This window comes from Lagopus leucura, unplaced genomic scaffold (genome assembly GCF_019238085.1).
Source record: "Lagopus leucura isolate 7727_CA_CO unplaced genomic scaffold, USGS_WTPT01 Super-Scaffold_100004, whole genome shotgun sequence".
Taxonomy (NCBI): domain Eukaryota; kingdom Metazoa; phylum Chordata; class Aves; order Galliformes; family Phasianidae; genus Lagopus; species Lagopus leucura.
This window is the reverse complement of record NW_024962264.1, coordinates 60245337-60261688: the sequence shown is the minus strand read 5'-3', so window position 1 is coordinate 60261688 and position 16352 is coordinate 60245337. Positions and strand designations below refer to the sequence as shown.

The following is a 16352-nucleotide window of genomic DNA, read 5'->3' as shown; positions in this document are numbered from 1 at the left end:
CTAGTGAACTCGTCCCAATATCTGATGCCGCTGGCACGTGGTCCTTGTTTCTTCAGATTTTATTCTTTGTTTCTGCTGATTTGAAATATTTGCCATTATGATGGCAAAGCTCATGATTGCTCAACTCTTGCTTATTTTATATTGCTAGATTAAGTTAGAATCCAGCTTACAAAAATCACATCCTCAAGATCACTGAAGCATTATCATTTAAAACTCTGAACCTGAATAAACAAGCCCCAAAACTTGGCATACTTTCAGGCCCATATTTGTTGTTAGACAAGCTGACAGACATCCTCTAAAGGCTTAAGGCTTTAATAATCTAAGCCTAATAATTGATAATAAAGCATACACAGTAATTTCATAAACAAACAATGTAAATGATACAAACACAGAAAAATTAACTGGCTTGAGATGTGCCAGAGAAGCCTTCTGAAGATGCATATAGATATTCCAAAAGGAAAAAGAATCTCTTTTAATTTGTTACATTTCAAATGGAAACCTAAAATTCAGTCCTTTACTGAGGTATAAGAGAGGAACCATTCAGATTTTTCTTATGCCGAATATTTATCTGTAGATTTTATGAAAACGTAACTCTTCCACACCTGCATTTATAACATTTCCAGCTACCAGCATTTCTATGATTGTAATCTGTCATCTAACTCTCCTGCCTACATGTGTTGTGACTATCAATAACAGCAACTGTTTTCCCTCTACAATGACAGGTTTCAAGTAAAGCCAAATTTATTAATGGGTAGTGATGGCAGTAAACTAGGCAGCAAAATGACTGCGTCAAATCAATGACTGAGACTTCAGGCTTAACCCCTTGTGTAAGTAGGTTTTTATTAAGGGTTTTTATCCACTACTGGCCTTCATTTATCGCCAAAGTTGAATATTATGTTAATGACTTCTAAGACTGTGGATCACAGAGAAAGCAACAAGATACAGTAATCATATAAAATACTTTTTTATGCTTTTAGCACTTACCTTCAGATTTATATTTAAATTTACATAAAGCTAACATTTCTATACAAAATAAGGAGAAAGAACATTCTATTACCAATTCTCCAAACAAATAAGGCTCTGTAATTACAGATTCGTTGGACAGCTGGCCACCTGCAGTGATGTCAAACTAAGAACAGCAATCAAGAATTTAGACAGATCTATATGTTGGTGAGTTTAGAATACAAAGACTATTCAAAGGAAATAATGTGCTATACTAATATATTAATATGCTAGTTAGCATAGCATTGCACAAACAAAATGCAGTTTTAAAAACACTAGAGTATTAGCATGTGTTGGCAACTTCAACTTCAGTCAGTCAGGTGTGTATTTCTTCTCCCTTTGTCGGAAACAAGGAAATAAAAACAATCCTTTTCAGCTTCTGAATCCCAACATAATGCAAATCCATCTGACAAAGTCTGCACAGATGAGTGAATTCTAATTCAGGAAATCACATTTTTAGTCAAACACATTGTACCACAGCAGGAATCATCAGGGAAGATGGCAATAACTGGAAAATAATTTAAAGTCTGTTTCTGGTTTTTACACGTGGAAATGAAATCTTTGCCTGGAGGAGTCACCAAACATACTAGTAAAGTAAGCATCTCCAGGAGCTCCTCTTACTCTGCAAGTAGCCAAACAAAAGCCAAGGCACAATATCACTCTATTACATTCAAGTAATATATACGTAACTCCATGTCTTTTCCTTAACTCATGCCCTTCTTAAGCAAACCATTTTTCAGAAATTGTTACAACAGTAACTACACATCACCTTACTATGCTGTCCCGCTCCTGAGAGCTGTACTTTTTCTCCTTCCCCTTATTCCAATGTAACTACATTCAAATACCCCTCAAAGTATAAAGTTTCCCTCTTTTAAAATGTTTATACCCTGTAATGTGTGTAACAAAGTAACAATTAGTGTTATAGTCAAGATGTCCTATACACCATTGCAGAGCCTTTCGGAAAGGCTCAAAAACTGCCCCTGTTAGAGGAAGGTAAAGGAGCAGTGCACACACAGCACAGTAGATAATGTAACACATGACCTACTGCAATTGTTAGGTTAGTTATCTTTTTCCAAGATCAGAAGAGAAATATAAAAGGAGAGGAGGGGAACACAACACTTCTGAGAGTTCTTTGCAATCTGCTATCTGAAAGGCAAGAAAGTAAACAAAGTGGCTTTGAAACTGTTCTGAAAACTTTTCCAGTTTCATCTTTCACTGCTCCTCTGCTTGGGCTTCAATTGTTTCCTTCTTTTTTCAGATTCCTTGTGTTCTTACAGAATTCTCAGATGCATTACCCACTCAACCTTAGATTTGTCCTGTAATCAGTTCCCAGTTCTAACCTTCACAATTTCTCAGAAAGCTTTTCATCAAATCAATAATCATTTTGAATCAGCATGAGAGAAAGAAGGAATGGTATGTTTTTTTTTAAAGAAAAACAAACAAAATCCAGAAGTATAGACATTTTACTATAATCTTTTCATATAAATGTTACAGAAACTAAAATATAGGAGAACTTGCAAACTAACTAGAAGAATAAAATAGATTGGAACAAGAAGAGAAACCTCCAAATTTTGCAGGTTCTCATGCACTAATCAGTCCCAAAGTCAGTCAAATACACTCCTGTACACAAGCTTCAACATAAGTGGCAGCATTTTATCATTGTATTTGTTTTTTCTTTTTAATAGTCTCAGACTGTCTTAGCTCCTCAGTCCCATGAGCATATGGACAAGATTCAGAAGGCAAAGAACAACCGTCAGGATGATGAATGAAAAACCAACAGAGACGTGTTTTAAATGCTTCAGCTGAAAGGCATCGTTTTACTTCAGGCTTAGTTTTCCTTGATGGCTTCTCTTTCCTCCAGTCACGAATATGAACTCTCCCATCTAGCACTAAGATTAAAAAACAAACACAAATTCAGCTGTTAATATACAGCCATGGGAATTGTACTGGAAAAAATTCATAGTGACAGTCAGCCAATAACATGTTTTCAACAAATGGATCACTCAGACAAAACTAAATGTACCATTTATATAGAAAAAGAAAGTAATACATAAGAAACTGAAGTAATAATCTAAAGAAAAATAATTTATTTCTCTGTGAGATGTTTTTACTATCATGCTGAGGCATCTTTTTAGCATCTTCATAGAGGGTGCTTATAGAGGTTGGGTTTTTGTTTACCAAAATCCGTTAAAATAATTTATACTAAAATGCTCAGAATCTAGACTGAAATTTAGACTTTTCAGTCAAGTTTAATTGGATAGGAGGAGTAGAACTGATGATTGAAAAAAGCCAAGACAAACAAAAAAAAGGCCTGCTTATTCCTTACCTTCAAATACTTGATGATTGTTCTTGAGCAGTGTTTGCAGGCCTCCATATTCACTTTTCAGTCTCTTTAAAGTCTCCTTATTTAAATGTTCTGCTACTTCTTTCAAGGAAAGGCTTTCTGCAATAGATGTGGTGTAGCTATAAAAATGTATGTAACTAAATTCCTAGTAAGCCCTAACTTCTGCATAAATTATTGCTTATGAAACAGAACCTAAGAATTACCTGTAAGTACTGCAGCAACTCTGTGCTTTCAACCTCACAAATATAAAATGTATGTTTTCTATGTATGTAGTCTGTAAAATGGCAGTTTTCATTCAACAGTGCTCAAGTCAGAATTTGTGTCCTCCCTTCTTTTTTCCCCTCTTCAGTAACATACAATCTTCACTGTGCCAAGCACTCTTTTTATATGAACATAATAAAAAGAAAAGGACTCTTTTCTATAATAACAATATATAACAAAATACAGCAAGTAAATAATGAAATGGATGCAGGAAAACGGAACTTACTGACTGCTTATAAAATAAACAGCAACTTCTTTTCATTCTAAGGCTAAGACAACTAAAAACTGCTCATTTTGTTGTAAAAAAAAATGGCACATCAAAACACTTCTTAGAGAATTATACCAAGTTATTATCCAAAAATATATTTCAAATCCTTTCCATCTAGATGCAAAGTTATGTTTCTGAACAGCTTTGTTGTTTGTTTTCTTTCTTTTTTTTTTTTTTTTTAAAGTGATTCTGTCCTAGTATGTAAGTATTGAGTAAAAGAAAAACAAAAGAAGTTTCAGAATACACTTACGCACCTTATTTGCGCTCCAGGGTGCAATAAAACACCACAAAAAAACAAAAACAAAAACTTTGCTACAATACTGTTGTAAGGATAGGAAGTAGTAGATATATAGTTCCTTTCAAACAGTTCTGGATCACCCAAGAGAGGCAGCAGTTACAATCCGGTAATACAGGAGGGACAGCTTATCCTTTCTGAGGATCAGTGCTCACTGAGTGTTCCAAAGGAGGTGATCTCCAAGCAGAGATGCTTCCCCTGTAGCTGCCAGCCCTTAAATGAGGTTAAGGAGGGTGGACCCTGGGTCCTTCCAGTCACACAGGTGAATTGCTTCTACCTATGCTTTCAAAGGCTGGCTACATTCTTTCAAGAGGTAATCATTGGCTCAGGTTGTAGCCTAACTGTTCCTACACACTGCTCACAGTATTTCCTAAAGTCTATCTCACTTGCCAAATTTACAACCATAAATTCATCAGAAAATACATCCCCCACCAGCAGAAGCAACAGGCAATGGAGCAATGCTAGAAAGACTATCTCACCTCCTTGATTCCAGGTATTGTTATTTCTACCACGCGTATTAGAACATGATCCTGCAGGGACAGCATTTAACAGCAAGTTTGCCACATTCAGAACAACACCATCTACAAAATCCCGAGGGAGGGCAGCACAATTTCTGGTTTGTTCTATTTTTTCTCTGGGTTGAAATCCAGGCATCCAAATTCCACTAGCAGTCTCCATCACATTTTCAGGGAGTTCTGAGCTTGCTCCTCTGCACACAGAGTGATCGTTATGATTAAACCCATCTTCTTTGTCACGTGCAACCACAGCACAGGTCTGACGATTACAAATAAACTGCTTTATCTTCTCACCCATCAAAGAATGTTCTTTAAGTGGATAGATCCTGTTTTTTCCAATAAGGCACACCTATCTTAGCAGAAACAAACACATCTCTATTTATACTGCAGCATTTATACAGTCTAATTCCTACATCAGAGTATTCAGTCAACAACCAACATATGTTATACAGGCTTCTACACCTAACTGCCAGATATCCATTGGAACTCTATGCTCATTAACATCTGAGGGTTTTTTTTAATTATTTATTTAGTTTTAGCTTTTAAATACTGGTGACACAGAAGAAACCCAGTAGCCAAGCCATAATACATTTTGCCATACAAGCACAGCCCCAAACATTTAAATGATCTGACAGATTATTAAAAAAAAAATAAAGCTGAACACCTCTTTCTGCTTTTCACTTTGAAATTCTTGATAAGAAAACCTACAAAGCTAAGTGCAAGTAACCAATATCGGCAGATGGAAAAATTAAAGCAGAAAGTGGAAGAGTTTTCCATCCTTCAGAGAAGTATATAGTAAATAACCATAAACCATTTCATTCTCTCTTGTATTTCAGATTGTAACCTGTCAGTCCAAAATTACCCTTTTTGTTGATGGAATTCTAAGGCAATCTTCTTCCACATGAAAACCACAGACACGTCCCACTTCAGCAACAAAATCAAGATATTCTCTGTACTGAGTCTTCTTGCTTTGTCTTCGGCTGTATTTTCCATGGAAATCAAAGAAGCAACATGGCAGCACAAAGTACCTACACAAATAGGAAGACCTACAAGAAGGACAGTGAACTGCTAAATGGAAAGTTATTTTCAAGAACACACAAATTTAAGAAATAGCCTATCAGATAAAAGCATCGATGTAAAGTTTTATGAAGTGACAGAGCTTCAAGAAATTATATTTACGTGACACTACTTCAGGATATTTATTGGTAAGTTATTTGCTATAGTAAGTTACTGTGCCAACTTTGCAGGAATAAATCTCTAGGCATCAAACTACTATAGCAGAACAAGGAAATGCGGGATCAACAGCAATTAATTTATTTTTAAACAAACTTCACATCTAAGAAATAAATACAAAATTCATTTTGAAATTTGAAAGCAGTATGCTACATTGAATTCTATGATAAAATAAATACAACTTCCATGTTTCTCCACAGGAAAACAGAAACATTTTGTAAAAAACAATCAATTGCCATCATAAGAAGCAAATCTTGCAAGAACAACTCGTGGGGTTACAAAAGAAGCAGTCTTCACCAAGCATGCACAGCAAATAATATTTCTATTAAATTCCACCCCTCCTGCTCCCCCAGGACCACCAAATACCTGGCAGCAATTACAGGTATCCATGGTGTTAATTCATCTGAATGGTTTCCTATCAGCCAGTCAGTATCTGGAAAGAGATGACTGTCACCTGGCACGATAGAAGATTCCTTTTTTTTTTTAAAAAAAAAAAAAAAAAAAAAAAAACAACCAGAAATTTATTAAAAGTTTAATTCTATTTGTTAATAAAGCACTAAGCAACCATGTAAAATCCTAAAAGCAGAAAAACACAGGTGGAATGAGAACCACAGAAGAGAACAGTATTTTCTACAATTTGTACTTTTGCCAGCCACTAATTTTTTAGAGCTACAAAAGATGGATCTGGCAACAATAATCCACAAAATACTAGTCAAAGAGCAGAATAATAAGTCTGATGAAGAAAACTAGCATCTTAAATATATGTAGGCAAATAAGCATCACTTATGATTTCTTGCTACTTGTCACATTCATTTCTGCTACATGTATTTTCAGAGTCCTACTCCCTTTGCTATGTCTTACAGACCTAGGTCATTAATTAATCATAGCTTCCCTACTATCTTCTCCTATTTCAAAGGCATTTCCTAAATTAAATCTCACTACACAGAATACCACGCTTCATGAATAATAGAACTAATCCAGCCTAACACCTCTTGTGTATATGTTGCCAGTGCATTCTTGTCCACGCTGTGTTAGAACTGCCTTATGATACATATGATATCAGGAGCAAATATAGGAATCAATATGTTAGGAAAGAAAGTTTCACTGGTGACCTTTACAGTAGCATTCTACTTGTGAGAATTCAGTGTATAGAACCAAGGAGACACCACCTCTTGACACCAAATTATTGACACAAAGAATAGCTGCTAGTATCAAAAAATACCCTATTCTGCTATTCTTTAAAATTTAAAAACAAAAAAATCCTCACAACCACAAAACTCACCAAACACAGGACAAGTCCCTCAGTTCAAATTTGAGAAGCTCCGAAGTGCCTTTAGCATCTTAGCTTTAGCCTTTAGCATCTTAGTCACTCACAGGAATTCAAAAAAGTTAACAGGGAATTGCAGAAGTATCAGTCAATTTCTATTCCATTCTTATTCTACTCATCAGAAAGCACTGGTTTGGGTGTTGTTAAGTATCAAAATGGTGCATTGTTGTATACATTAAGCACCAACTCTATCATTTTTTATTTATGCATATAGACGTCCAGATAATATACATAACACATTTCTTTCCAGCAAATTGGTACACATTAAAACAAGTGTTTGACTAAGCATGATAAACACTTGTTTGACAAGTCACTCCTACATTATGTTTCAGTTTTGAATATTCGATTTAGACATAGCATCAATGTTGTACTCTGCATTTTGACAGTGACCCATAATTAAATTTATATTCAACATATCTCACAGAAATTTGGCAATACAGAGTGACACTTGTTACGTTCCTTTATATTGTTAGTATTGGCACTGATTGCCAGGGATGGCAATACCTGAGGGCTGGAGCATCTTTCCTATGAAGAAAGGTTGAAGGAACTGGGCTAGTTTAGCTTGGAGAAGAGAAGGGAGACCTCATTGTGGCCTTCCAGTACTTGAAGGAAGCATATAAACAGAAGGGGGACCAGCTGTTTATGAGAGTGGATAGTGATAGGACAAGGGGGAATGGTTTTATACTGAGGACAGAGGAGGTTTAGGTTAGACATTAGGAGGAACTTTTTCACACAGAGGGTGGTGACGCACTGGAACAGGTTGCCCAAGGAGGTTGTGGATGCCCCATCCCTGGAGGCATTCATGACCAGGCTGGATGTGGCTCTGGGCAGCCTGGTTTGGTGGTTGGTGACCCTGCACATAGCAGGGGGGTTGAAACTGGATGATCATTGTGGTCCTTTTCAACTCAGGCCATTCTATGATTCTATGATCTATTCTGCAACTCGTGTTTTAAATTAAAATCAAAACAATATCAACTTCTGATGGTAAAAGTCTGTGAGCAGGTTCTTTCTCCTTCTGTGGGTACTGTGGCTGGAGAAGCAATACAAAATCATCATTCCTGCTTATTAGGCCACTCCCTCCCACATAAGTTAGTAGTTTCTTCCATCTACATTCTGAATATTTTTGTTTCTATATGGCTTTTTAAAGTGTTCTGTACAAATTCCATTTTTCTCCCTTACACAAGACAAATAAGACCCACCCTCTTCATGCTGCAGAGCGATAACTGTTGCTCAAGAGTTTTTCATGTGCCAGGAAATCTGAGAAATTGTAAATAGTCAAATCCTAATATAAAATGAGTGTACAAAATTCAAAGATTTCCACAATTCAAAAAAAGGGGCAGAAAAAGTATATATAAAACAAAGAAAAAGAGAAGACACTGTTCAGTACGATCAAAAGTAACTTAATATAGCATAAAAGGAATGAAGGAGCACTACAGCTCCATGTTTTGGCTTGCTTCTTGAAGCTGTTTGTAAGATCTAATTGTAGACTGTAAGAAAGGAATCTGGCAGTTTTGGTAACCTATACCTAAAATGACAGTGACAAAGAGAAGACTCCAACGAAATGAATGTGACAGTTCCACTTCCAAAGCAAGAAAGCCGCTGCTCCTTCTGTTGATCTGAACTAAGTTGTCAGAATTTGAAAACTTGTTGAATGAACTTTTAAGCAAAACTACTAGAGAATAGCTACAGGTTGTATTTTTATATAGGAAGCTCACAATCTTTGACAGAATTAGATGAGAAACTCTGGAAATTCAGAGAACAAGAAGCTAGGAACATCTCATTTCCAAAGGACAACTGTTCACCACATTAACAAGAATTAAACCAAAATCAGACAGAGCTCAAACAAGTGATGCTGTGCTCAAATTGTTCCTGTCCTCATAAAAAAAAAAAAAAGGATGAGGAACTTCAAATACAATCCCTCTTTCAAACTGATTTTACTTTCCAGTTTTTTGAAGATCGTGATTGCAATGAATTACCACAAGGCCAGTACAGAAGATAGTCACAGAATCATGAGTTGGAAGAAACCTTTAAAGGTCATCTAGTCCAACTCCCCTGCAATGAACAGGGACACCTACAGCACTACTGGGTGCTCAGAGCCCTGTCCAGCTTGACCTTGAATGTCTTCAAGGACAGCACATCCACTACCTCTCCAGGCAACCTGTGCCAATGCCTTACCATCCTTATAAGGAGAAAGTTTTTTTTTTTTTTACAATATCCAACCTAAGTCCAGTTGAAACTATTTCTTCTTGTCCTGTCGCAATAGACTCCGCTAAAGAGCCTGTCCCCTTTTTCTTATAGCCTCCCTTTACACACCAGAAGTCTGCTCTCAGATTTTCCCAGAGCATTCTCTTGTCAGGCAGAATAGCCCCAGCTTTCTCAGCCTGTCCTCCTAGGGAAGGTGTTCCAAACCACCGATCGTTTTTGCAGTCTCTCTCTAGACGTGCTCTAAAAGATCCATATCTCTTCTTTTCTGTTGAGCCTCTTTTGAGGTTCAGCACTTTTGTTCCAAACAGCACAGTGCAGTACAAGATCAGAGTTACACTCCGAGTGATTCTGCTATTAATCCACAACTTTGGATATTAACATATTTTATCAAGTACAGCATTGCAAACAAAGCTGTCTGCAATTGTACTTCCAGTAAAATCAAGGACTGTCTCCTAGTGTTAATGTTTGCACAAATAATAGGAAATCACTCTTTTAAGCTGCAAATAAGCAAACTGCAAATATGCAATAACATGATACAGCATTGCTCTATTAATACTCCCTTATAGCTACCTCTAGAACGTATGGGTGGCACTATACCAAAGTCATATAATGCTTTAGACAATTGTCTACAATCCACTGTGTTTAATTATATTTTTTTTATCAACACATTCTGAAGCAATGAACAAACGAATAAAGTTACATACATTTGTATAATACCTCTAAATGAGTTTCTGGTCCATACATGTCCCATATTTTTCTTCTCCTCACGTCAATTCCTCGACCTAAGTGCTGAAATATTTGACCAACAAAGTATCATTTTTAAGCACCATTTTTAGTAGAAATTCTCAAACAAATCTACATGTTAACACTGACTTCTTCAGTCACACAACAAAATACAGCTTCATTTCAGGCAAAAGTCACTAGTCCACACAGTCCTTGCTGGAAAAACAACCATCTGAACCACTGATTTATTGGAGTCTAAATACACTTTCTCTTGCACAAGCTGATATGAAAAGGAATAACTGGAAATTAAGTTATAAACAAAAAAATCCCTTAAGTAACTGTATTTGAAGTTCAGAATCCTGTGTAGTAGTAATATTTACTGCAAATTAAATACTAATGGGTCTCATGAAATTTTCAGACATAATTTTTGATAGACAGTAATGTATTTGTCAATGAGGTAGAAAAAAAGAAACATCCACAGGGAAATCCAGTATCCAGTATTAGACCAAATTTTTCTGGTCACACAAGAACATAAAAGTTTGTTTAATGAACACTTCCTCTGCAATTTTACTAGGTTTTCCCAGAAGTTCTAAATGAAATTTAGTCAACTGAGTCACTGAGTTCTGTTGAATCGCAGAGAGCTTCTTTGCTGCTTTTGTTTCAAAACATGAACTTCAAGAATCAGAATTTTGCTGCTGCCAAAAAAGCAACACTACCAGAAACAAAGCTCATTGATTAGACCTTTCAATATCAGAAATCTCTGAGCTGCATTTTACGTACAAAAACATTTTCAGGCTTTAATGAGTAGACTTCAGTTTTGATAAAATTCATTTAAAAAATCTGCTCTAAAAGATAATGCAAAAGAGAATCTCTACTTTAAAACTACCCATCTCTTTCTGATAAGTTTACAACATGATTGAATTATACTGCTACTTTTCCTTTTCCTCCAATTTCCTTCATTTTTTCTTGCCTCAGAAAGATAAATAGCTTTCAGGACAACCCACTGCACTAATAAAAACAGCTGATTAATCTAAAGTTTCTAAAGCTTTGCTAAGACTTTTTCTTGGTAACTAGAGAGTAACAAAGCCTTGTTCTAATAACAAGAATTAACTGAATTTTGGCTACTTGCATGCCAGATTAAAGAAAAGCAAAACAAGAATATTGAATTATATTTTTTCATTATTGTAAAATGCACTCTATTTACCCCTTCATTGCTAAGAATATGCACCAGTAGACCATTTCCACATCCCAGATCTACAAATGACTGTTTCTTGGCAAATCCTTTTTCCTTTCTCTCTTCTTCCCAGAGAACCTAAGACAAGAAAAGAAAGCTTTTTTGACTTACACTCTCACATTTCCCTAGCAAAAAGCAGACAATGAATGGAAAATGCTGGGAGACAAAGGAGATGTGACAGAACACAGTTGCTGTACTTGCAGAGAAAGCAACTTGAGGAAGAAAGAAAAGAAAAAAAAAAAAACAACACAAACTCTAGAACTGCTTATGGAGAGAAGGAGATCATATTTTAGAGTATCAAGCTTTTTTTTTTTTTTTTTTTTTTTTAAAGTGCTAAGCAACCTTCACTCACTGCTGAGCATCTGGAAGAAGAAACTGATCAAAGAACACAGAGATAAAATAAGGTGATAAAACAAATGGCCCAAGAGATTGACATTGGGAAGAAAGGGGGAGTAGCTAGCAAACTTCCAACACTGTATCCGCAAGTAATACTACGGAAGAGCTTATATCCACTGTATAAAAGAAAGAACTGATGACAATGCTGAAAATCAAAACCCAAATTCTTTTTATAATGAACTGGCTATAAATTGGTACGTGCAATTTCCCACCAACTTGGTAAGAATTTTTCATTTACTTTGCAAGAGTCAGCTGCCACAAATTCTGAATCCCAGAGCTTTCAGCCCAGTCCTGGTCCCTGCTCTGTAAATAGGAACTTACTCCCATATAATAATGCTATTTTGAACTCGTTATCTTAATAACTGCACGTCTGCCTGCAAGACCTGGAGTAGATCCCTGCTGTGTCTGTCAAAAACTTTTTCCCCTTCAATCATGAATGTGTAGCTTCTTAACACTTCCCTTTTATTTTCCCTATGAGTAACAAAAATTGTCAAGAATATTTACCTAAGGAAATAAATATTTGGTACATTGCTGCTTATTAATATGCCAGTTTAGCTAGGGGAAAAAGTTGCAGAAACACCATAAGATCATCAGGTTGTGTTTATATTTTTAAATGTAACAATCATTGCACTTTTGCACTCCAGGCTGTATGCTTAAATCAGAACAAAAGCAAAAATACCAAAAACAAACAACCACAAGCACACACTCACACCCTTTTATCACACCTCCTCCTTTTTCTTTTTATACCTTCAGGTCAATCGAAAAACTGCAACAACTATAAAATGAAAATACTGATTTTCTTCAGAAAGCTTCTTCTGTTAGAAGACACAAGCTTGTAAATATTAGATGAAACAGGCCAGGAGAACTGATGTTCTTTACTCCAGGGAAGACTCCGGGGAGGCCTTATAGAGCTTTCCAGTACTTAAAGGGATTTACAGGAAAGATGGGGAGGGAATCTTTACCAGGAAGGGCAGTGATAGGACAAGGGATAACAGCTTTAAACTAAAATAGGGTAAATTTAGATTAGGTAACTGGAAAAAGTTATTTACAGTGAGAGTGGTGAGGCACTGGAACAGGTTGTCCAGAGAAGCTGTAGATGCCCCATCCCCAGGTCAGGCTGGATGACGCTTTGAGTAACCCGGTCAAGCAGGAGGTGTCCCTGCCTATGGAACTGGGTTGGGACCAGATGGTCTTCAAGCTCATTTCCAACCCAAACCATCCCGTGATTCTGTGATTATTGAGCAAAACAGCTCCTTACCAGCAAATAAGTGGCAATGGCAACATCTTCATAAACAAACTTCTCAGGATCCGTCACTTCAGGCCATACCTTCAGAGGAAAAGTAAAAATAAAATCACTTTAAATACTTCAAGAAGTGCTCAGTTAAAGAAGATGCATATCCAAAGCTCTTTAACGGGATTCTGCACTTGACAAGTTTTGCATTTTAACCTGATTAAAATATAGACAGAAAACAAATACAAACTGCAAGATTTTGTGATTCACAGAAAACGACTGCATAAAGAAAAGTCTGCTATTGTTCAACCAGTAAAGTTTCCAAGAATTTTAAGGCTCTCAAGTAAACTGCTGTATCTGTTCATTAGAGTACACATCATTTTGCTTATTCTAATTCTGACAGCAAAAATACTAACATTGTTCCTATTAAACACATAAATAAAATTAGTATTCATAAATTTATTTTCAAAACATGTGGGGCATAGAATTACCCTGGCACAACAGAACAGTTCATTCTGTTCTTGACGTTTTACAAGATCACTTACTAATTTCTTCATTTATAGCTAGACTTTTGTCTCTACCAAATTATGCCACATAATATTTAAGATTGTCATCATCATTTTTCGGTGTTTCCAAGATAAAAAACTAAAAACACTGCTCCTCTGACTCAGACATATATATCAATGCACCTACCTTATATAGAGTACTAAATGTTTAGCCTACTTACTACTATTGGTGCTTCCTGACCCTTTGAGGCTTTGAAGGACATACCATATTTATGCTTAATTGTGAAAATCATTTAGTATTTCCATCCACTGATCTGCTGCTAACTCCTTACATGAAGGCAAGCATTATGGTAAATGTCTGACTCCACATGATATTCAGCCCAAATTTGGCTCAGAATTCTGCATTTCCAGTTTAGTTCTTCCAAATACTATGAAAATTATTATTTTTTCCTTTACGTACACAGTAAAAGATGAAAAAACAACGCAACAAACTATACTGCATACAATTCAAGTAAATTACTTTAAAACAAATAGCGACAGACACAGTTTCATAAGACAAGAAACAACAATAAAAAGCAGTGACAAGAAAGAATGTGGTCACCACATTTGTCACCTAACTTACCTTTACCATTTCCTTGTATTTTTCTTTAAGGTCTTGATAAACCTTGCTGTATTTTGCTACAGGAATGAGTGACAGCGTACTTCTGAACTCACTGCATTTTTGCTCCACAGACCACTTAGCCAGTTTGGACAAAAGTACATCTCCAAGCCATGATAGTTTGGGGTATGTTATCCCATCTGAAAACCAATCTTTTGACGATGGAGCTATAATAGACACAGACCTTAAAAAATAAAATAAAAACTTTAATGAAGTGGAGTGTACTTATACATCCCACTACCTCAAATGTAAAAAGATAATAATAAAACTGAAAAATATTTCTTCTACGTTGATTTTAGTATTTTGTGTTTAATAGCATACCATGCACTCAGATCACACCACTAGTCATTTATTAATTACACAAATTATGAAAACCAAATACCCTAGACATCAATATTAAAATACGATGTGATCCTTGCAATAATTCAGGATTTCCTTTCTCTCTCACTTGCAGCACTTACCATTCCTCATCTCTTATGTGTGTAAATTGAATTTGATATATATTGCACTTTTTAATTTGGTATTTTCCTTCGCTGTTTTCCTCCAAAGGCAGAAAGGTTGCAGTTCCATTGCAAACATCTGAAAATATACGTAAATAGCGATATATTATTCCATGGTACTAGCTACAATGTTCAGCACAAAAAATAAATTCATTTCCTTGCTATATTAATTGCAAACTATTGAGGACAACGCTTTACTGCTGCTTTCTCCTACCACAGTAAATCTGGAGTTCTGGGATGCACACTTCAAATTAACAGAAGTGCAACCTCCTACAGAGGCTGAGGATGCTCTGTTCCTCAAAGTGTTCATGGCTGGGTTGGATGGGGCCCTGGGCAGCCTGGTCTAGTATTAAATGTGGAAGTTGGTGGCCCTGCCTGCAGCAGGGGGTTGGAGCTTGATGATTCCTGAGGTCTTTTCCAGCCCAAGCCATTCTATGATTATATGATTGTATGTATCACTCTAACATTAGGCAAACTATCAGAGCAATGTTATCAAGTAATCAGTAATACTATCAGCAATTATTTTGTTTGGGACTGCCTGAGAAGGTCTGCTTTTAGGTAAAGTTAAGTTATGTAACATTTAAAGTTATGTTCACACTACTGATTTTAATGGTATCTCTCACCTGTGGAATAAAGTGCTTTTGCCCAAGGACAGAGTTTCAAAACTTACAGGCTTAGGAAGTGCTGAGATAAGCAGACTAACAGATGGCCATGCCCCTCAGTGTCTCTACCATATTTCAAGAAGCTATTCTGGAACTTCTGTTGCATTTCATTTTCTAACATGACCTATACAATTAACTCCTCCACAAGGAAGAACAGAATGTCTTTTGAAACAACCAATAAAAAAAAAGGAGATGGCAGCAAAACACAAATGGCATCACACGCTACATCTCAATGCTTAATTTATCTTAATTTATTCTCTATTTTGTTCCTAGAGATAACTCTAATGGAAGTTATGCTGTGCCGCACAGCATACAAAATGCATTCATTATTACTTTACACGCTAGTTACAGCAGTGCTTTTAGCTTCTGCTTATCCAAGGGGATTTCTTTAGAATAATGTTTCCTATTCTGAAAACTGCCTGCTATCATCAAAGCACTCTAAAAACTGCAAATCTCCAAAATTAGAATACTAGGTGGGTACAGTAACCAAAACACCCACGGATTCCAAAAGTCCAGACTTCCAACGCTTCAGTTTGCAGCCATTTCTCCTTGTCCTATCGCCACTCAGTGCCGGTGCGGCCCCAACCACAGAACAGAAACGACTGAACGAGTCACCTTGCACCACCAGCTCCTTCACCGGCAGGGCGAGAAGCCCCGCGGGCCGCGCCCGGGGCAGCAGAACCCTCAGCACAGCACGCAGCTCCCGACCTGGCCCGGCCGCAAGGAAAGGCAACAGCTCCCCGCGCAGCTCCCTCCAGAGCCGGCCCAGCTCCACAGCCCCCACCGGCTCCTCGCCGCTCCGGAGATGGGGAGACGTATCTCCATCCTCCAAGAAAAACACCACGCCCTCCGCCTCGATGGCGGCGCCGCACAGCCGCCTGTTGGCCACCTGCGGCTTCTCCAGCCACACGCGCACCGCCGCCCAGAAGCCGCGGGGCAACACCGCCCCGCCGCCCCGCACTGCCGCTGTGCCCAGCAGCACCATGGCCGGC

General features: G+C 37.1%; 1 protein-coding gene across 1 annotated transcript; it reads right to left on the bottom strand.

The window, feature by feature from the left end:
• Window positions 1-2459: 2459 nt before the first annotated feature.
• Window positions 2460-16345, bottom strand: TRMT44 (tRNA methyltransferase 44 homolog). The gene is made up of 11 exons (XM_042870910.1): window positions 15976-16345; window positions 14660-14777; window positions 14163-14382; window positions 13062-13130; window positions 11378-11485; window positions 10168-10239; window positions 6285-6391; window positions 5548-5731; window positions 4650-5034; window positions 3329-3445; window positions 2460-2891 (listed from the first exon to the last, which is right to left on the bottom strand). The coding sequence occupies exons 1-11, from the start codon at window positions 16343-16345 to the stop codon at window positions 2659-2661; spliced, it is 1983 nt and encodes a 660-aa protein (XP_042726844.1). The 3' UTR covers window positions 2460-2658.
• Between the last annotated feature and the right edge of the window lie 7 nt (window positions 16346-16352).

Bases quoted from the DNA above. Each gene is read 5' to 3' on its own strand.
- TRMT44 (XM_042870910.1), bottom strand. From the start codon at position 16,345: ATGGTGCTGCTGGGCACAGCGGCAGTGCGGGGCGGCGGGGCGGTGTTG. The intron at 14,383-14,659 runs GTAAGTGCTGCA...TTATTTTTTAAG, and splicing joins CACATAAGAGATGAGGAATG to GTCTGTGTCTATTATAGCTC. The intron at 6,392-10,167 runs GTATTATACAAA...AAAAAAAAAAAG, and splicing joins GACCAGAAACTCATTTAGAG to GAATCTTCTATCGTGCCAGG.